Consider the following 21,289-nt stretch of genomic DNA (forward strand, 5'->3'; position numbering starts at 1 on the left):
TAACTGCTGGTCGTTGTTCCCATTTCAACAGGGAGACCCCGGACGCAATGGTCAAGTTGGACCTCCCGTAAGTCGAGCAGTCCATGATTATACGGTTTACTCCCTGTTTTGTACACTAGCTCAAGAGCTATTTAACAAGCTTAATTACCCGCCTTGCAGGGACCACCGGGAGCTGATGGCGTTCCAGGACAAAAGGGTGACATTGGCCCCGAAGGACCACCGGTGAGCCGTGTTAAGGAACACGAATCCGTCGCAAGGTCCCAAAATAACACCGAAACACTGCATCTCAGCCCCTCGGATATTCAGAATATTTATGTGTGACACAAACCTGGAAAGCTGCGGTGAACTGCGTGCTGTAAGCTTTCTGCCCGGCATACGGAAGTATAGAACAATCAATTGTTTTTTGTTCTCTTTCAGTGATATGTTCCAATTCAATCATATAAAGCTGTAGTTCTTTTCTTTTTCTGGATATCTCATCAGTTTTATTTTCGTTACCATAGAGTGCCCTTTTTCCACACGATACATTGCGCGGCGCTTTGCTTCGCCGTAATGTTCTGTTGTATATTAAACCTGCCTTCTTTTTTCTTTCGCCAAGAGGCGAAAAAAGAAAGGGTTCCATCATGCGCATTCTGTATCTTCTCCTGACTAACAGAGCATCTCGACTTGTGCAGGGTTTCCGAGGGAACGACGGACCAGTAGGACCCAAAGGAAACATGGGCATCGGCTTCACTGGAAGCAAGGGAGAACCAGTACGTTTCGTAATGATCAGAAAGACGGATGCCAGTGAGGAGTGTTTCTGTCACTGCCGTTTTTTTTTTCTAACTAAGCTGCTTTCTTTTTATTTGTCAGGGTGAAAAAGGCTCTCAAGGATCGCGTGGACCACCCGGGAACTGCAGCGAGCCGAGTCACAAAGTTCCTGACAGCATTGTTGGCCCTCCTGGCGAAAGAGGACTAAAGGGAAGCAAGGTACGAACATCTTACGCAGACTCCTCACTGTCCTTTCCCAATGCTGTAGTGGCGGAGAGGATGCAGTTCTGGCATTAACAGTGTGGCCGAGTCAACAACTCAGGGATGCACCAATGAACCGTCCGTCTGCTTTGAATCGGAACACTAATATAGTGAAGGGGCGCTATAACGTAAAGCTATTCCAAGCTTTTCTATTCCAATTGTGCAATCAGCCCTCCGCAATCGGTCAAAAACAGTTTGCCCCCCCCCCCCCCTCCTACTATGCCTGTCAGTCCCGCGACGTCACGCAAACCGTGATAGCTCCCCATCTGATATGACGTGTAGACTTTGATTATGCATGATTGGACTGAACAAAAGAAAAATAGTTATTTCTGATTCGACGCCTTTTCACCATTAGCCCTCGGCTATCGGTCAAACGTTTTCGGGCTGCACCCACTTTACCTGCCTGTCACGCGACGTCACAAAACCGCGAAAACTCACTGCGTCAAAGTGACGTGAACGCGTTAAAGATGCATTAATATGCCGAACAAAACTGAATTTCTCTCTGAATAGCCGCAGGCTCCCCCTTCCGAAAGGAATAAAAGATGGCTGCCGCTGATCGCCCAGGCACTGGCTACTCGCACCTGCCGGAGAGCATGGGTTTATTTGCGTACAATAAAGCTTATCTACGTGGCCGTGTAACGTTTTCTAGCACTTTCGGCACGTTTACGACCTCGCTCAGCCAACTTTCCTTCGCTGCGGATCCTTTTTAGCGGCATTCTTAACCTTCCGTTGCATGCCGCCGTGATTTTCGATCAGCCACCGCAAGCTAATGGGAAACGGACCAATCGCCGACGCCGGCACCACCCGCTTCATACGGTTATCGATTTTCAATGCACTGGCTCGGCCCCATCGAATCCCTCTCAACTTGAAGCGTGCTCCTCGCCTCTTATCAGCCAATTAGATAAGACAAGCCGGTCAGTGTAGCCAATATTATTCGTTTTTAGAGCAAAAAAAAAAGTGACCTCCTATACACGAGGAGAGCGTTTGATTGGTCTGTTTAGACAACCCTGCGGGTCATTGCCCGATGCTTGCGTCGGTGGTTACGCAAATTTGACGTCAGGAGATTGGAACAAAAACATATTGGAATAGTTTTACGTTATAGGGCCCAAGAACTGTCCCTGATCTTCTGAACCCAGAAATCCTAGGCAAGCCGCGTTCGCTGCTTCCTGTCGTTGTGTTTACATTTTCCTGCACTAGACAAAAGTGGTTCTATACGGACTATTGAAAAGACGCGCAGTACAATTCAAGCTTATTAATCTACAACATCATGCTTGCCTTTCTAGGGTGAGCCAGGCATGAAGGGAGATCCCGGACAATCCGGAAATCCAGGACCAAGCGTAAGTTCTGAATCATGCGATCGTCTCCATTTTCTTTGAATCAAACCAATGACTATATAAAGAGCTCCTTTGCGATAACATGATGAAAAAGTTTGCATTGTAGAAGCCCGATTCTTTTCAGAGCAAAATGCATTGAACCGTAAAACACAAAACTCATTAGGTTTTGCCTTAATATTCTTTTTTTTTCTGCGTATAAGGTATCAATTTTAGAAATTTTCTTTAAAATAGTTAAAGTAGCATGATAGTCAGATGAAATCTCCATGCACCATTCCAGGGAACTGTTGTGGCATATTAGTATTTTTCCTATGTTCCAAGGAGTAGCTGAAACTGTTCTGTGGGCATAAAGCGACACATCTCTTTACGCATTAATGTAAATAAAAAGCACTCGACTACTAACTATATATTGTTGCAAAGGTGCTTGCATCGGATTGGGCCAACGCGACCCTATATATGTGCCTTACTCAAAGATATCTTAAGGTAGCTTGACCATCTTAATGACGATTTCGAACTAAGCCGCCCAATCTTTAGCTCTCTATTTCAATGAAAATAACGTTTCCTGTTTGTTACATTAAAGTGGCATTATTGATATGAATATGCATTGTAACACACCATTTTTCTTTGAACAGGGAAAGCATGGCGACATCGGCATGAAGGGAGAAAAGGGCTTGCCGGGACACCCAGGCCCCAGGGTGAATGATCGTTCCTCATGTTTCACTCGTACGTGTCTTAGAGGTGCACTCGTATGATTTTTATTTTCTCGTCTTCTAGGGCAAAGACGGCTACCCAGGACCTGTTGGGCCAGCAGGATTTAAGGTAAGACACGCTTTCGCATAGTTCTGTAGATCGAGAGATGCGTAATTCATGCACACGAGGGTTCCACTTGTTCCCGTTACCTATGCGCGAGATATGCATATATTAGGCATGTTACGTAACGCTTCGCGTTACGAACTTCCAGCCAGTTCGCTTATAGTCGCAGCGTAAAACGAACACTTGTCGAGCCTAAATAATACGGCGCGCAGACTATAAAATGCTTGTTATAGCGGGACTGCGTACTGATTGCACTAATAGGACTAATTGGTAACGCCTTAATTTTGCCTGCGCGTTTTCAGACTGTCGCAGCCGGCGATGTTAACGGAACGTTGCGTTCATCAACGTAACAAAGCGCAGCGCGTGAGCACATTTTCTCTCGGATTTGTCCGAGTTCACGTCGCGTTCGTAATTCTATACGTTCAGACTGCAGTCGTAACGAGCACAGCAATCACACGTGTCGCCGCAAGCGGCACGTTGTGATCATCTGTTAGGAAAACTGCGACAATTAAAACCGTAATTTCAATCTAGCGCAACACTTTTCCTTCCTTCAGACAAGGGCAACAGTCCTGGCCGCTCGTGAACGAATACTCCATTCGTGAGGCATTAATCACGTCTATATATTCCGCAGGGTGACAGAGGAGATGAAGGTCTTCCAGGTTTGAAAGGAGTCAGCGGCCTGCGAGGAGACCCTGGCGTTCCCGGTGAACCAGGTCCCCGTGGTCTGCCAGGACCACCCGGTCTTCCAGGAGTAAGTCGTCCGGCAGTTTTGCTAAAGAACACAGTAATGACGAAGTGCTCCAGCAGCCGCTGTTTGTATGTGCATGCGTTCATAATATCAAGCATCTTTGTATGGCCACCAGCAGCGCGTAAGTTCTCCCTGTACTTTCCCTGTGCTCCCTGTATTTTCGGGGAGATTTTCATACATACATGGGCTGTTCAATATAGGTACATGCGTGTATCTTGGAAAAATCAATAGCCCATAAACATAAACTAATATGCAAATTCAGCCAGTTAACCCTTAGTTAGCTGTATACATGCCATCAATCTTGCATAGCCCATCATCGTTCGTATGGTTTCACTCCGCTCTCTTATAAAAGGACAATTTTTTACAGGCGAGGGGTGATTGAGCCCCCTCACAAAGCTTGGTCGAAGACCCGCTTCTCCCTCCCCCTCCCCCCGCCGTGGCCCCTTTTATTTAACTCCTGATTATCACAATTACGCACACTGGTGCGCAGTCGCCTCCGAGCGCTGCAACTGTTCTTTTTCTGAATGATAAACGATAGATAGGCGGATAAATCTTTCACCTCATTTCGCTGTCTTCGTAGCTTCGAAAATGAGCCTGGCTTGTCCGGCCACAGTCGCGCAACGGCAGTGTTATTGCGACGCAGGGTTCGCAAGGAAGGGCCGGTCCCGCTGGTCCTCCTGGTCCTAAAGGTCAGCCAGGTCCTCCTGGTCCACCCGGGAAAGACGGATTCCCCGGTAAGCTAATCTTCAAGTTCGGTTCCGGCGACTCCTGAAGGAACGCCAAACAAAAATATTAGGTCAAGCTTGATTGGTAGATTTTACAACGAATATTTGATAGAACAACAAATAGCAAATAGAAAAAAAATCAACTGGCCGCAGGTGGGGAGCAATCCTACGTCTTCGCATTACACGTGCGATGCTCTTACCGCATGGGCGCTGGCTAACACTGCCAGGGTTAGTTGTAGTAGTAAAACATAAATACCTCATAATGTGGATGGGAAAACGGCGCCGCGTTAGCTCAATGGTAAGAGCACTACACGCGTGATATGGAGACATGGGATCGTTTTCTTCATCCATTTTCATTTCCATTAATTTATAATTTCTTTAATCCATTTAGTAAGTACAAGTAATTTCCCTAATGTTGCCCTTCGTGTCTTTGTTTGTTAATTTCTTATGATATTATTAATAAAAATTGTTCCCCTCGGTACCCCTACTTCTCGTTAAATAGCAAATAAGTCACTTTTGTCGATCGTGGCGAGACAGAAAGGCAGATAGTGAAGGGAGGTTTAACAGCACTCATTGAGCTAGACGCGTCTTCCGGAATTGGTATTTCAGCTAAACAAAACATCAAAACAGGGAAAATGGTAATGAAATAATTACCGCGATAGCGCTTACGCGGGCTCTAAAGGCTCTAAAAGTCAGCTTGTTTTCTCTCTGTGTGTATGTGCTGTATGTGCTGTATGTGCTCACCACAGTTTACCGAAGCAGGGAGAGTGATTAGAGAAATGAGCGAAACTTCAAGACAGACTAAATGTAATCCTAGTGACTTTTTATTAAATTTGCCCCCCCCCCCTTTTTTGTTGTTGTCGTTGTTCAGGAAAAAAATGAAAGACGGATGTCAAGGCAATGGGGCCACTCCAAAACACCCGAGGCAGCGCCCTACAAAGCCATGATCATTTCTTTGTCTCTATCGCGCCTTGAAGCGGCGCTATATTGTGCCGCTGTTAGATCATAATATATCGTGATCAATTATCCCAGCAACAGGACTTAACTCTGCTGTCAAATGTGGATGCAACAAGGTCATGTTAAGATTCTTATTCTGCAGTGCGCAAGGCTGTGTCATAATGCTTGGCTTTCTTCGTTTAGCGCCTCGCACCTGCCCATCAAATGAGCTTGGTTTTGAATAGTCAATTATACTCACACTGTGGCAGATGGTGCAGAACCGGTGCACACCGTAAAAAACCTAGTAAGTCGCCCTCGCTGCGCTTTTTGCAGGTTTAAGCGAGTGGGAGCACTTATATTATTAGTTGGCTGATTGCTGAATCTAAATCTAGATTTTAAGGGGCACGAGAAAAATGCTAGATCCATGCGAGCCGGAGTTATGCCTGCTCCGCTATGGTGACGATTATATGATGGCCTTTAGCTTTTTTTTTTTAATCTTGCACTCGAGTTATGCAGTTTAGTATCGTCCAAAGAGCAATAAGGGAAGTGATGCGTTCGGCACGCGTGCCTCCGGCGAAGAGCACGCGCTGTCGAAGTAGCTAGTTCCCACAAGCGCGTATTTATTGGCTCACTACAGAACGCAGGCAAGTCTTGCTCATAAAGCTCAGGTACGGACAGGGCAAGTGCACTGATGCGGCGGCTTCTGGCGCTGCGCAGGTGACCTCGGTCCCCGCGGTTTGCCGGGCAATGCTGGAGGACCCGGCCAGCCCGGAATTCCGGGCCGCGAAGGCCCACCTGGCCCGAAGGGTGACAAGGGTGACAACGGACTTCCGGGTCTGCCTGGTCTTGAGGGCCCAACGGGCTACCCAGGAGCCCCAGGTCCCAAGGGTGAACCTGGTCCGAAGGGTGTCCCCGGCATCTCCTACCCGGGTATCAAAGGCATGGACGGCAGCAATGGTCTTGACGGCTTCCCTGGCGCCAAGGGAGAGAGGGGACCCAAGGGAGAGCGCGGTATGCCTGCTTCGTAGCCAGGAGAGTGTTGTTGATGCAGGGATATATATAAACTCTGGCTAAAATTAGCTGGGACACCCTGTATATATATGTAGCGACGTCGGCGGGATCTATTTGATTTCGTCTCATCACAGTACGCGCATGTAAATGACGGCATTGCAGCAAACACGCATGAATACGAGGCGCTTCTGACGTTGCTTAAATTTGTTCTTTGTTACCTGGACACTTCTATCAGAAAGAGCGTCGATGCAGCGTTCGGTCCGTGAACCAGATGACAAGGATTTTAAACGCGATAGCGTTAAGGCCCCGTGTAGCAGAAAATCCGGCGTCGCACGTCGTTTCAGCAAAAACATTTTCGAACCACCCATGCCCAGGCTCTCCATGTGGCGCAAGCAAGTTACTGAATTGTATTTCTCAAGCTAAAATGCGTAAAAAAGTCGTAAAATACGACTCACACACAACCTACAGACATGATAGCTCTCGGATTGTGATGTGAATATATCAGAAAACATAATTCTGTTACGCGAAAACTCAAGTAAACCCCTCTTCCAGCGTTTCTACCATTTATAGACCGGCGACGGCGTCCTCCATTTGCGCGCGCCGGCGCGTGAATATCTCGGAGTCCACGGAGCGGCGCGTCCACTTCCTTGAAACACATCCAGATGGCGCTTGCCTCCGCCGCATCGCGGCTCATGCAAGAGGCCGCGTTTCCACTAGAAAGCCAGCCTTCGTGCCTAACGTTCGCCGTGAGCATTTCCCGGTAAACATTACGGTTACGTACGCTGCAGTTGCCGGGAAGCGTGAGAAGCAGTCAGGGATCTTTGAATGCTATCGCGTTTCACTCTTAAAGGCGAAGGTTAAGCGTCCTCCAATTTTTTTTCTCACAACGTCGGCAGGGCGTTAGTCGGGCAAAAAAAAAAACCTTTAACTTTTCGCGCGCAGACTTCAATACCTCAGCAGCATTGGGAAAATATGCATTTTTCGGCGCTTGTTGCCATGTCTGCTGCAATGACCTCTTCAAGTAGAGGCTGCTAAATTACGCATCTGATTGGATGTATAGTATACAAAGAACAGCAGCCGGCGCGCACAAGAAGAAATAAAACAGTTGTGTCGCCCAAGGGTCAGAATTATCTTGAGGTATAAGTTATAAATGGCGTTCTTGAAAGTTGTTCGACATAATGCCCTAATGAATGCGCACGCACGACGATCCCCGCTGTTCCGCTGTGTGCAGAACGAAACATTAGGAAGTCAACACTTAGACGCCGTCGTAATAATGAGGCTGCCCTTGCTTTTTCTCGAAAACAGTGGAATGGAGAAGAGTAACTCATAAACTTAGATTGAGTAGAGATATCTACTCGAATAATAAATGGTTCACGGTAAATATGTACGTAACAATGGATAAGATGGAGCGCTTGTGCAAAATGAAGAAAACGCACACAAGACCTCATGTGCGTTTTTGTTTTTGCCACTGGCTGGCCTCTCAGTCTTTTTTCTGCAGAGGAAGTATGAAAGTAGGACAGCTTGTTAATCTATATTTCTGTCCCCATGAATCATCTGACCAGTATGTAAAAGTGTTGCTAAGATTCGCGCTGGTTCTCTTCGGCCCCAGGTGCCCCCGGCGACTCTCTGGAGGGCATTCCTGGCCGTCCCGGCCCCATTGGACCGAAGGGAGAAAAAGGCTTCGACGGATTCCCGGGCACACCTGGCACACCTGGAACTCCAGGCTCCAAAGGTGTGTTCTGTTTCAATCCTGACCGCTATCTTCACCAAAGGCATCAAATGATTTCCTGCTGTTATTGAGGGTGTCTGGATTTCAGGACAGACTGTGACGGTTCCTGCACGCTTCCTCTCTTGCATGAGCATATTTTTGCTTATAATTTTCCTTTAACTTCCAGTACCTTATTGCGTACAATATATAACCAAGCGCATTTTGCTGTGGTTACCTTTAGCGCATTTCCGTTGTTTCAGCCGGTCCCTCCAGTGACAGGGCCTCCGCATATTATAAGCTTAGCCTATCTTAGTACACTTGCAGCTGCCCTGCTGCAGTTAACGGCGCAGCTGTGCTTTGCAGTGATTAGAACACTGACATTCCAGCGCGTATGCATAACTCGCAGTTGTTAGCAACAACACACTTTCAGTGCTTTAAGCACCGCCACACAATGACCTCCATTGCTTTCGGCGAGGCGGAGCTGGCTCCGGCAATAACGTATGCACGTAGGCTCGCAAATAACGCCGTTGGTAATCGCGGGGCGATGCTGCATGTAGCGAATGCGTGCTTTTACCAATAGTTTCGAGGGCTGCACATGAACATTTATATTGGTACACAATGAAGTCATCTTATGGCGCTGTTGACTAAGAAGGGACTTGTGTATCAGGACGGCTGACTATATTAGACGTAATTTCGGTAACGTGGTTGGCTCATTGCGCTTTTACTGGCGTATCAAGGACAACATGTATTGGTCCCCGGACAACTTTCGAAAGTGCACTGACGCGCTCTCCTGTTTTGGGCGGGGCGTAGGCGAGAAGGGTGGAAGTTGCCTGTCCTGCGAAAATGGCGATAAAGGCGAGAAAGGCGAGCGCGGTCGTGATGGAGCGCCGGGCCAGCCTGGACCAAGAGGCCATGAGGGAGCATCTGGTGCCCCTGGAGAACGCGGTGACGATGGCCTGCCCGGACCTCCAGGACCGCCTGGCGCCGAGGTGTGTACAGACCTATGATATGCACTTTACCTTCAAACTACATTCGCTTGCTCCACGCGTCAAACACCGCCCATGCAGCAGTTCCGCGGCGCCTTGCAAGGACTCGAAAGGCGATGGAGCGCGGCGTTTTGCCGCCCATAGAGCTTTTTTTCCACAACTCTCTTTGGATACTTGACTCTCTACAGGCCTGACAAGTCCTCGTTAACATCTCTATTCACCCTATTTTATTTACGAAGGGAATGTAGACAACTGCTCATTCCCCATGTAACTCTATTTTCGAGAGTTACCGCAGTTCCTAGTGGAGTACGTGCGCTCTGCTTGTACTCACACAGAGCGAACGCACGCTATGACGGGATGAGGAATACCGTCTGGAAGATCGAGATAAATGTGATACAAAGTTCTATTCCCCCAAAAGAAAGGAGTTACCAGCGCTAAAGCTCCAGTCGTATGTAGAGTGTTGGAAAGAAAAATGCGCGCCAAGGTCCCGAGGTTCTGCCACCTTTATAGAATTCCCGGTAATTTCTTGTTTAATACTCTCTGCTGCGCTTTCTTCTTTGCAGAACGTGCTTCGTAAAGCAAGCACGTCCTTTGAATATTTCGGAAAGAATCGCGTGACCATGCACAAGAGAGAATCTTCTTAAAGGGACACTAAAGCGAAACAGTAAATCAGTTTAGACTAATGAAGCATTGCTTGAGAACCCTGCAGGCAGTCATTTGAAAAAAAAAATAGTTTGATTATTAGATGAGAAAATGAAGGTCCAAGTATTAGTATTTGAATTTCGTGCCGAAACCCCAGCACGTCAGCGTGACGTCGGGGATTCCAAAGTATGTTTTCGCATTTCGGCCGCGTTGGCTGAGTAAAGGTTCCCGAAACTTGCCATGTTTAATATTTGGTTCCTTTAGAACACTGTATAGTCAATCTGTACCGCTATATATAATTAGTAGGCCCTAGAAGATGCCATCAAAATCCAAGACGTCACAGCCCCCAGGTGCGGGAACTTAAGTAGGTGTCGCCACCCGTATTTCGTTCTTGTGCTTTTTCTGGCTTACCAAACGTCTTATCGTTGTAAGAGGGGTGTTTTTGGTGTTGTAGAACGGTAATTTACTGATGCAGAAGAAATAATTTTTTCACCTTAGTGTCCCTTTAAGCACGCTATAATGATGAATTAGCCGTTCTCATGAAGCACTGTTCCTCGTGGCATAAAATAACAATGATGCAAGACGATGTCTCGACTTTATCTCAAAACCAGGATGCAAGCACCGTTATCCCGGTGTCCCCACAGCAAATACTGCTGTCGTGTGCATGTCCTAAACAATGCGGTGGTTGTTCTGCCTCGCGATACAGGCTTTGCCTGCCAAACAAACTATTTCTTGTCTTTCTAGGGTATTCCTGGCAGACCAGGCCGCGATGGGGAAAGAGGAGATAAGGGTGAACCAGCAATTTTCGACAGAGATATCATCCCGCCGGGAGTCGGTAAGTGTTCGCTTCTAATGCTGATGCGCTAGGAAACTTCTCAGCCTATCTCATAAGTAACATTATTCCATAGTTTGTCATGCATTTTCTATTAGAATGGCGAAAGATGCTGCTTTAGAAGCTTTCCTCTTATTGAATAATTTCGCTTTAAATTCGTGAATTATACAGATAGTAAGCTACATCGACGTATCTGTTAAATTACCTCGGATGGTGCCATCGAACTTAGGCTGATTAAAAACCAATTGACTATCTCGTTCTTAGCGGTAGATTTTCACGTACTATTAGTCATGTTCTCTTCATTGACGACATTTCGTTCTCTAGACTCTCATTCGTCGAAACAGAGCTTTTACTGCCCTTTTTATACTGTTGAGGGTTTGTTCCCATGGGGCACACGTACCAAGTGTATGAATGAGGCGCACCTCAATCAAACCTTTCTGTCCTGTGTGAATCCAGATTTCATGGTTAGGAAATTCATTTGCCCTAGCAGCACGTGCTGACGTCAGCATGTCGGTATGACTGAAGCTGCTGTGTTCAATTTCATGCAAATTTTTGAGTTTACTATTCACTATATGTGTATTACTCGCGGCACCTACCTTACTAACTATACATTTTATTGCCAGTCATGGTCATTGCTGCGAAGATCAATGAGCCATGCATTTTTTTACGTTGCAGATGTTTTCTTCGAACTGCGTTGTTTACATTGCTAATGCAACCAATGCGCAGCGACGAGTTAAAAAAGTAGGAGGTTATTTAGTGGGAGTAAGCTAGCAGGAGTGAATATTTGCTTGTTTATTCTCTCTGGAAACCAGGTCAGAAAGGAGAAAAAGGCGTGCCAGGACCACTAGGACCGCCCGGCTTCGACGGCCGTGACGGACCTCCAGGACCTAGCGGTCTTGACGGACTTCGTGGACTGAAGGGCGAGAAGGTGCGCATACGAGATATCCCCCGACAGTTCTGACGTACCAACAGTAGACGTGGTGGACGATCATGATACTGGTGATGATGAAGATGTCTTCATTAAGAATTGATGATGAGTTGTGTTAACATCCTCTTAGCCGCGCTCATCTTGAGTCAAATGAGCAGAGGTGTAGGGCCAAAGAAGGAGTGACAGTTTGCGTCTTCTGTTGGTGTACGCACTCATATGTGTAAGGGCACAGTGCGAAAGACACGAAAAGCTAAGAAGACGCAGACGGCAGCGCTGACTCAAAAATAAGAAACTTCTTTCTGATGAAATTATATACTGTACACAACAGAGAGATAACACACATGGTTTTACAATTACCGATATATGAGGCGTGAAAAAATGGGTCTTATTGGCTTTTTCGGCATACGACGTAAACGAGCCATACCGATAATATATCCTTGGACACATGCTTGCTTCATGCGAGTACAGATCTTCAAGAGAGAATTGCTAGCCTGCTTCTCTTTGTGTAATGTTTCCGCACGTTTATGTTATCAATAATCGGTGTCATAATTGGCCTCTCTCAAGCTCTGCTAAGTTTTTGATTGAAATGGGGAAGTAAACAAGCAATAAGAAAAAAAGGGGGTGAGTTGATAATTTATTTCGAAGAACAATCGTCCAACACCATTATTATTATTATTATTATTATTATTATTATCAGTTATATGGTTCGGACGCATCATAAATGTCACTGGGCTAGAACAAGGGCCCCAAGATAATCAAAAAGAGAAGTACAGGTCAGGAGAAAAACGCCAATATCGTGTGGCCGCCGTGTAGTCGTTGACGTAGAAGCGCAACGTCAAAGGCAGCACTATGCAATTTCGAGGCAACAACAACACGATCTGAAAGGTTCGTGTGTCGCAGGGTTTGCCTGGAGCTCCCGGAACCCCTGGTCAGCCCGGACCTGAGGGTCGGCCGGGTCCTGTCGGACAGAAGGGAGATACCGGATACGGTCGCAAGGGCGAACAGGGCGAGAGGGGCCCCAAGGGACAGCGAGGCTTCACCGGAGGCAAGGGCGAGAAGGGACTGCGCGGCCCGCCAGGTATGAAACTACCCCTCGTCCGCGGCCGCTGTCACGTGTCTTTCCATTGTTTGCCACGCGGGATGTTCGCGAACAAGAAGATTCAACGCGCGTTTGTTTATTCTACGGAGGGAAATGATTTCGCCGGCTTCAAGACCTTCCGCAAGAAAGAAAGAAAAATAAAGCAACTGTTTACGTGACATAAAAAAATGGAAGAGAAACCGCTACCAGGCAGTGGTATCGAGAACACGCGAATAAAGTAAAAAAAAAAATAAGTGATTCGCTTTCAGGCATAACCGGAAATGGATTTTTAAAAGATCCATTACAAGATAGTGCAATCCTGAAAAACCAAACCAGGTAGGGAAATCCTGTCGCGACTTCATGCAACGTGATGGCATGAAAAAGAAAAAAAAGATAGGAAACACAGGTAGTCTTGTGAGTAATAGAGAACGGTATGCTCGAATAAACCAAGTGCACCCGCCGTGGTTGCTCAGTGGCTATGGTGTTGGGCTGCTGAGCACGAGGTCGCGGGATCGAATCCCGGCCACGGCGGCCGCATTTCGATGGGGGCGAAATGCGAAAACACCCGTGTGCTTAGATTTAGGTGCACGTTAAAGAACCCCAGGTGGTCAAAATTTCCGGAGTCCTCCACTACGGCGTGCCTCATAATCAGAAAGTGGTTTTGGCACGTAAAACCCCAAATATTATTATTATTAATAAACCAAGTGGTAATTAGGTTTTGTCATTGATTTCCGATTTGCGCAATTCTGTCGAACTGTGGAGGCATTCGGTTTGTGTCCACATGTGCGCAGACACATCGACCCTTAGAGGTGCACACTCACAAACCGGGACCGCTGTGCCATCGCTTACGTACCTGCTTTTCGGAAGTCTGAGTGCTCATGTAGGCATGAACTTGTGGGCAAGAAGCTGTAGTTCCACGTCGAGCAACGTTTCCACCCGGCGACTGGCGCAGGTCCCGGCAGCTTGTTGGACCCAGTGCGTGGACCTCCTGGACCACCGGGAGAACCCGGTAGGCCTGGACTGGACGGACTGCAGGGACCCAAGGGTGATGGTGGCATTCCTGGTCGCGATGGATTTCCTGGTGTGAAGGGAGACAGAGGAGACTCTGGATACCCCGGACAGCCCGGCCCCAGAGGTGAGCTTCGGTCGTCCTCTGTTTTCACGCGACAGCCTGTAAGGCACTGTATGGGACTCGTTGTGTGGCGCTCGCAAACTGTCACTGACGCCATTGGAAGCACGGCCGGGTGAACTGAATGTTTTCCAATTTCTCCTAACTTTACGAAATAGTGCGAACACAATTTCTATATTTCTTTCCTTGGCTGAAACGGCTGCTTAGCTAGCTTCAGTTAACGGACACCTTGTCTGCACAATTCTATTCACAGGTCTCGTTGACTACACATAGCAAAGACAAAAAAAAAGTGACATCGGAGTTCGTTTTTTGTACTTTGTGGCATAGATGCCATTATGCTGTCGCAGCGCTGGACACGTTCTGCAAATATTCGCCAAAGGAAGATATAATTGGTCGCTATAGGCGTATAACCTAACGTGTAAATGGAATTTTGAGCCCGAGATAAATGGCCCACTACCATTCACTTGACATTCTGTCGCATTTAAGTTTCTGACGGAAGCATACTCTCAAGCTGCGAGAGATGTGATAGCGTGACGAGCACTTGTCGCATAAAACTGTAAGGCCAGCATAAACAGATATACCAGTCTGTAAAGTACAATTTATTGAACGCTTTTTGTTAAGCAATAATTTTTTTAGATCCTAATAACTTCGGAGGCGGTGCAGACAAAAGTGGGTCCTGATAAAGCAGCCGTGGTGCATCCTGCTTCCACAGCCTCTGTGGTTAAGAAATGTTTTCTACAAAAGATATCTGAAATAAATAAAGATGGCGCAACTATGACACAGAGAGAAATAAACACACTGCGCATGCATTCGTGCGCGGTGCAGAAAAGTGTTCCTGACCGTCTGAATACTTTAAATAGGCCGCTGTGGCAAATATAAGGGAGTGTGTAAGGACGTCGCAATTAAATGTTTTCCTGCCCGGAAAAATGCATTTATCTGCCAAGTGTCAGACCTTCCTTCATAATCATACGTAAACATTTTGTGCTCCCAAACAGCCTGTTCTCTCCTGGAATCGCAACCTCTTTTTCTCTATTTATCTTTCTTTTTTATTTCTTCAATTGCGTGGAAAGCAGGAGAAGAGAGAGCAAAATACGTGGGCACTGTTTCGGAGGGCACGTCATAATTCGTAATCCAGGCCTCGCTGAACATCTTATCGTATGGAGGCTGAAATGCGCCGGGTATGGCTTCAAAGATGAAACGCAGAATGCCCTTAGCCCAAGCGATTGTACGAAGTGAGTGTTTGTATGATTTTCAGGTCTTCCGGGTCCTCGTGGCGAGAAGGGTGAACAGGGACCTGGGGGAATCCCCGGAGAACCAGGAGCAAAGGGCAACCCAGGACTGCCGGGTCTCGACGGGCCCCCAGGACCCGTTGGTGAACCTGGCTTCCCCGGCTCCGGCCTGCCGGGACCGCCCGGTCTGCCCGGCTTCCCGGGACTGAAGGGAGACAGGGGATACCCAGGAGGACCCGGCCTTCCAGGTGAGTGGCCCTGCAATTCGGTCTGCTACACGTTGTGGCTGCGCGGACGAGTGCACGAGAAGCGCATTGTGGATGCTTTGGCATGTATACGCAGCACTTACCGCTTGGCACACTTTGCGGCAGTTGCGCCTCGCTAGAGTGACAGGTCAAATTCGTTATATATGAAAGAGCGTTTTAAGTTTTATTAAAAATAACTTAATAGGCTCTTAAGTTTTATTTAAAATAACTTAATAAATAACCGAAAAAAACTCCAAACGAGGCAGCGGTTCACGGGAGGATGGAGACTTATACTACCAACAGTGGTCGAACAAGAGGTTTCTGAGGTTGGAATCACACCTTTCGGCACGGAGGTTTGCCCTAAGGTATGATTCACACATCCGTCGAACACCGGTTTCTCCTCAAAAACGCGACGCCAGTGACCATGGGTGCAGACTACGGGGAAGGGGGGGGGGAGCTCCGAGGCCTGTGACCCCCCGCCCCAGCAATGCCGAAGGTGGACCCCCCGCCCCCCAAACAAACCTAAAATGTCATTACCAGAGTTTTGTCACCCACATCATTTGAAGTTTCTTTTGACTTGCTTCTATCTTTTCACCTGAAACTTGGGGCTAATAGCTTACTGCATCATTGTTGGCGCGGACGGTCACGGTTTTTAATTCATAGTTTCGCTTTATTTCTTCAAATCCTGACAGGAATGACAAGCGCATTAGAAGCATTTAGCGGCGGCTGCTTCCTCCGTATTTTTCACTTCAACGTTGTTTTAAATTTCTATTGTAAACACCCTGCACATGCACAACATATTGAAATATATACGCAGGAAAAAGTTTATTGTATTTTTAAAAGAGGCAGCCAATTAACAATTATTTCTGAAGGTATGGAGAGCCTATGCCTCGAGAATGAACATGTTGCTGTATGTTCACCTCGCTTCAAATTGTTTTGCATCTTTTTTTTTTGACCCTGAAAGAAACCTGCAGACTTCAGTGACCCCTTTAGCAGAGTTCTTTATTTTATTTTTTTTTAATTATGAGGTTTTACGTGCCAAAACCACTTTCTGATTATGAGGCACGCCGTAGTGGAGGACTCCGGAAATTTTGACTACCTGGGGTTCTTTAACGTGCACCTAAATCTAAGTACACGGGTGTTTTCGCATTTCGCCCTCATCGAAATGCGGCCGCCGTGGCCGGGATTCGATCGCGTGACCTCCGTGCTCAGCAGCCCAACACCATAGCCACTGAGCAACCACGGCGGGTGGCAGAGTCTTTTATCAACGACGTGTGAAATTCACGTGAATGATATGTGTTTCAGTATTGCTTCTCTTTCCAGTAAGCAATGCTAGCGACTCACGAAAAAGAGAGAGAGAGAGAGAGAAACTCTTTGAGTAAGTTACAAAATTTATTAGGGATAGAAACATCGCCACTTGCATGCAGAAGTCAAACATATATACAGGGTATCCCAATTAACTATGATGCTCCAAGATTTAAATAAAGAGCAATTGCGTTATTCGAAAAAAACCTAGTGTATATTGTTTCCAGTACTGTGCAGTAGACGCCAGAATTATTTTTTAATTACTGAGAATTATTTAGGTAAATTGTAATTAATTATCTAACTCGAGACGTACTAGCTAATTATTAAAGTGTCAATGAGGCATTTGTAGGCCCAGCCACGGAACACCTAATTGCGGTATTTTCAGCGACGCACTTATCGCGTACCAATTTTTGCCGACTGATACATAGACCCCGCGAAATATGAAAATACCACGTGACTGTGTTCCCACCCGCATCATAAAGCAACGCCCTCGAACAGGCTCTCTCTGAGTTAGTCAGAGCTATAGCGAATTCTAGAACACCATAGTCAGAACGAAATAAAGAAAATAAAGAAAAACATCGTCATCGAGCCTTATCTGCCGTTCCCCGGCCGAAGCAACACGTCGCGTTTGGTGTAGTTGGAAACAAGCTGTGGTAGCTGTTGTCTTAGCGTAGATAAAGTGCACGGATGGTTCCTTTTTTTTTTCCGCGTTACCTACCACCACAAAAGCGAATTGACAACCTCAGTACAAATGCCTAAAGGGGCGTTTTGTTTTGTCCCAGTCGCCATGCCTGTCTCTAATGAGCAAAAGGAAACAGGATCCTTGCCTTGTGAGCTGCAAATGACAACAAGAGGAAGGCCGCAAATTTATATATATATATCCAACGGCCAACGTCACCGCCTATGCCGGTGACGTTGGCCGTCACCGTCATCCCATTTTGGAGGAGAAACCGGCGAGGAAGCGCTGTCTCATGACGGACGCCCGGAGGCCGGACAGTGATCGGGCGGGGCGGTTGACAGCAGTGTGAATCAAGCTTAAGCGAAGTCCTCTGGTCGAACATTGGCTCCAGACAACCGTTTTTCAACCACTGTTTATCATAACAAAATTCACTCATTGGAAAAGCTATCGTGGGAATATATATCCATGACCCATGTCAAGTGGGACTGCCTTTATAGCTGATGCCCATTATTTATTTATTTATTTATTTATTTATTTATTTATTTATTTGTTATTTATTTGCTACGTTTATCGGCTATGGTTTCACAATTGGCGAGATGAAGTTTTGGAGGGGCATTATGTGGGCGTCATGTCTTTTGTTGCCTTCGGTGCACCGACAGTGTGCCATAAAGCGCTCTATGTAGTAATTATTCACGGTAAACAGCAGTGGCACTAAGTACCGTAACTTTATTCTTCACATTTTTGTTGCGCTTAACAAGCGAATTACAATTGCTGCGACTTATTTTCCCCAGAAATGAAAAAAAAAACTTTCATTAGGCTTTCGACAGCGACGAAGGAAGCGGTTGCCACCAGCAGCTTATTTGCGTTACCCGGACAGTCGCTAACTGGGAGAAAATGTGGCACCAAACACTTGGAGCGAAATTAGGGATAAACCTGCGTGGATGGCAAACCTCCTAGCGTCCCCTGGGTCATTGCTGCGCAGGTGAACCGGGACTGCCGGGATTCCCGGGTGCGAAGGGTGACACTGGCGCACCCGGCTTGCCCGGTGTCTTGGGTGAAAAGGGCAGCAAAGGTGAACCAGCCAGAGAAGGGACTCCCGGACCTCAAGGACCCCAAGGTTTGCCCGGATTCCCTGGAGAGAAAGGTTCGTGAAAGACGCACACACTTCTTCGGAATAGCCCTAAGCTGCGTTGGCATTATTCAGGGGCTGTGCTGACTACGGCGTGGCACCGCATCGGAGACAGCCGACACGTATATTGCGCTCTTTAAATGCATTGTGCTGTGATGTTGTCGTCACGGAAGAGAAGGCGCCCAAACGTCTGTCAACGAGATGCAGGATGCCTAATGCTGCTGCTATTTCAGCTTTGTGCGTTTGTAAGACTACAAGACGCAGTTATAAAAGCTTTCATATTGCTGAAGCCAACGCTTGCGTAATTCTGCATAGTGTAAGATGTTCATCCAAAAGAATCTTCTGTCAGTCAGTGTCTAAAAAGTTCGTTAAGCTACAGTTGTGACCATTTTGTCCCCGATCTCAAAGCGTATTTCCTGTTATATCGAAGCTAACCTCAAACTCTGCCATCGTTGCAGGCGAGCCCGGTTACCCCGGCCTATCAGGAGCACCCGGCACACCGGGGCTTCCAGGAACAAAGGGCGAAGCCGGCTTTCCTGGCCTGCCAGGCCTGCCCGGTTTTGACGGAGCCCCAGGAGCGCCCGGAGAGCCCGGACGGGACGGCACAATCGGCTTCCCGGGAGTACCAGGTGCCGCATTTGCTTGATTTGCTTATACATGGTGGAGCGTGGCCGTCACTGACGCTCGGACCAAAAACATTATGATTCGCTTCGATATTCAATTTCTATTCTTTTTCTTTTTTAGAATGTTTAACTTCCCTGTATTAAGCATCAAGTAGCCTGAGGCGCACGGATTGTAAGATATATTAGTTTTACTGACAGATGAAGGTGTTCCTGTCCTACGCATAACACACAAATATCCTATAGTACGTCAAAGAAATGTACTTCGCACGCTGTAAAGATTTCTGTAGAAGCGCTATTTCAATGCTTGTGTGAAATTTTCTTGTAAACTAAATTTTACACGACAGCAAGCTCAAAGAATTCTTGCTATGAGCTAAGCCTTAGTTTTAATCTGTGTGATAATTCTGACCACCCGAAGCGCACCGAAATATATGACACACGTGTTTGACAGCGATAGCCATTAAATTTGATTTTATGCAGTTTTCACGTCGTCTGTAGAATCTTTCCTGTTTACTTGCCACCAGAAGATCGTCAAAAAGGAAAACTTAATTTGTGCCCATCAACGATTTGATTTTACTTCTTAAAGGTGAGATTTTAGCCATGGGGCGAACCAAGTGCCCTTTATGCGCCCATAGTAGTGTTAAAATGTTTATTGTGTAGCGCCATGGATTTTGACAACATCTGTTCGGACCTATTTGATCGTTTACCAATAAAGAAAGACTACATCGAATTCTAAAGAAAAACCAGACTCGACCTAACCAGCTTTGCGAACTCCTCGTGGGCTAAACCGACGAAATATAAGAATATATACATTCCGTGACGTCATGCTGACCAACCGGCTGTGATTTCGGCGCGGAATTGAAGAAATGGAAGTTCAGCCTACATTTACTCTATTAGTACTACACCTTCGCTGAGGTAAACAATGAAAATCGATATTTGTAATAAAGCTTTTCTTGCCCAAATTGATACGTAGCGCCTCTTCACGCCACGTCATTGAAGTGCTCTAGCTCGCTCGCAGTGGGGTCCTACGCGCCAACTCACGTGTTCTGCTCTATTCTAAGGCGAAAAGGGCGACAAAGGAGGTCCTGGCTTCCCCGGAATTCCGGGCCAGCGCGGCACTGATGGAGCCCCCGGTTTGCTCGGTGATAAGGGCGACGCCGGCTACCCCGGAGCTCCAGGCTTCGACGGTGCCCCCGGAGCGCCTGGAGCCAAGGGAGAGCCTGGTCTACCCGGACTGCCTGGAGAAAAGGGTGTGCCTGGCGACGTTTCCGAGAAGGGAGAGAGAGGATACCCGGGTCTTCCTGGATCCCCTGGCCCCGTTGGTCCTCCTGGAGCGCCTGGTAAGCTGAAAACAAGATATACGTCATTTGAATGGCCCTTTCGCGAGTTATGCAACCTTTATCACTGAACATTCACTAACACGCGAAAGGTACTGAGTGGTTCGCCTCCACACCCTTGCCGGTTGGCTCACATAGTAGAGAAAGGAGCCGCTGCATAGAAACAAAGTAATTTGATCAAATAAACTTTGTCTATCCCTTGTCACCATCCGAACCGTAACCCTGTGGCAATGTGTAAAAGTAGTTTGAAAGCTATTTCGCGGGAGAAGAAGGATATTTAAGTGCACAAGAATCGCCATTAGCGCTCGCGAAATACATTCACACGGAGCCGGAGATGACCACTGAAGCAGGCCGGCAGTTATTCTAAGGTACTGAAAATGTAAAAAAAGGGCAAACCGGACATGACGGAAGTAGCGGGAAAATTAGGAAGAAAAAAAGGGAGCGACAGGACAGAGTGCTATTATTATTAAAATTAAGTGGCACGCTGACCCTTCGCTTTATTTTTTCTTCCAGATTCACAACTGATAAGGACAAGTATCCACCAATGATAACATTGCACGAAAGCAGCATCCAGTTATTTTACGATTCAACTGCCTCAATCTGTCAAACACATAAGAAAAACTAAAGTAAGAAATAAACTTCGGCAGCTTGATGCGTCTGCGTTGCTTTTACGGGAGCTTGTGCGCTGTCACGCTTAATTGATTATCATACCCCTTCAATTCTAGATAAGAGGGGAGGTTCCCTAACAGAAAAAAACCGGTACAGGCAGCCGTATACTATTCCTCTAGCGTATACGCTAGAGGCAATGTGTACGGCTGCCCTTCCCGGTTTTTATGTCATGGAGTGTACGCCAGAGGCAACCTTGAGACG

At 46.9% G+C, this 21,289-nt stretch overlaps 1 protein-coding gene across 1 annotated transcript in view; it reads left to right on the forward strand.

Annotated features, from left to right (window-relative positions):
- Col4a1 (Collagen type IV alpha 1) overlaps positions 1-21,289 on the forward strand; it is a 65,750-nt gene that overhangs the window by 34,154 nt on the left and 10,307 nt on the right. Inside the window, exons 8-27 of the mRNA XM_065437187.1 lie at positions 32-67; positions 160-222; positions 672-749; positions 850-966; positions 2,292-2,345; positions 2,972-3,034; positions 3,114-3,158; positions 3,784-3,903; positions 4,544-4,634; positions 6,279-6,572; positions 8,182-8,304; positions 9,091-9,269; positions 10,653-10,743; positions 11,553-11,668; positions 12,569-12,746; positions 13,699-13,881; positions 15,131-15,352; positions 18,316-18,477; positions 18,921-19,091; positions 20,144-20,422. Coding sequence (XP_065293259.1) covers positions 32-67; positions 160-222; positions 672-749; positions 850-966; positions 2,292-2,345; positions 2,972-3,034; positions 3,114-3,158; positions 3,784-3,903; positions 4,544-4,634; positions 6,279-6,572; positions 8,182-8,304; positions 9,091-9,269; positions 10,653-10,743; positions 11,553-11,668; positions 12,569-12,746; positions 13,699-13,881; positions 15,131-15,352; positions 18,316-18,477; positions 18,921-19,091; positions 20,144-20,422 — 2,665 coding nt within the window. The remainder of the gene's footprint in view (positions 1-31; positions 68-159; positions 223-671; positions 750-849; positions 967-2,291; positions 2,346-2,971; positions 3,035-3,113; positions 3,159-3,783; positions 3,904-4,543; positions 4,635-6,278; positions 6,573-8,181; positions 8,305-9,090; positions 9,270-10,652; positions 10,744-11,552; positions 11,669-12,568; positions 12,747-13,698; positions 13,882-15,130; positions 15,353-18,315; positions 18,478-18,920; positions 19,092-20,143; positions 20,423-21,289) is intronic.

This window comes from Dermacentor albipictus, chromosome 1, assembly GCF_038994185.2.
Source record: "Dermacentor albipictus isolate Rhodes 1998 colony chromosome 1, USDA_Dalb.pri_finalv2, whole genome shotgun sequence".
In the NCBI taxonomy this organism is placed as follows: Eukaryota; Metazoa; Arthropoda; class Arachnida; order Ixodida; family Ixodidae; genus Dermacentor; species Dermacentor albipictus.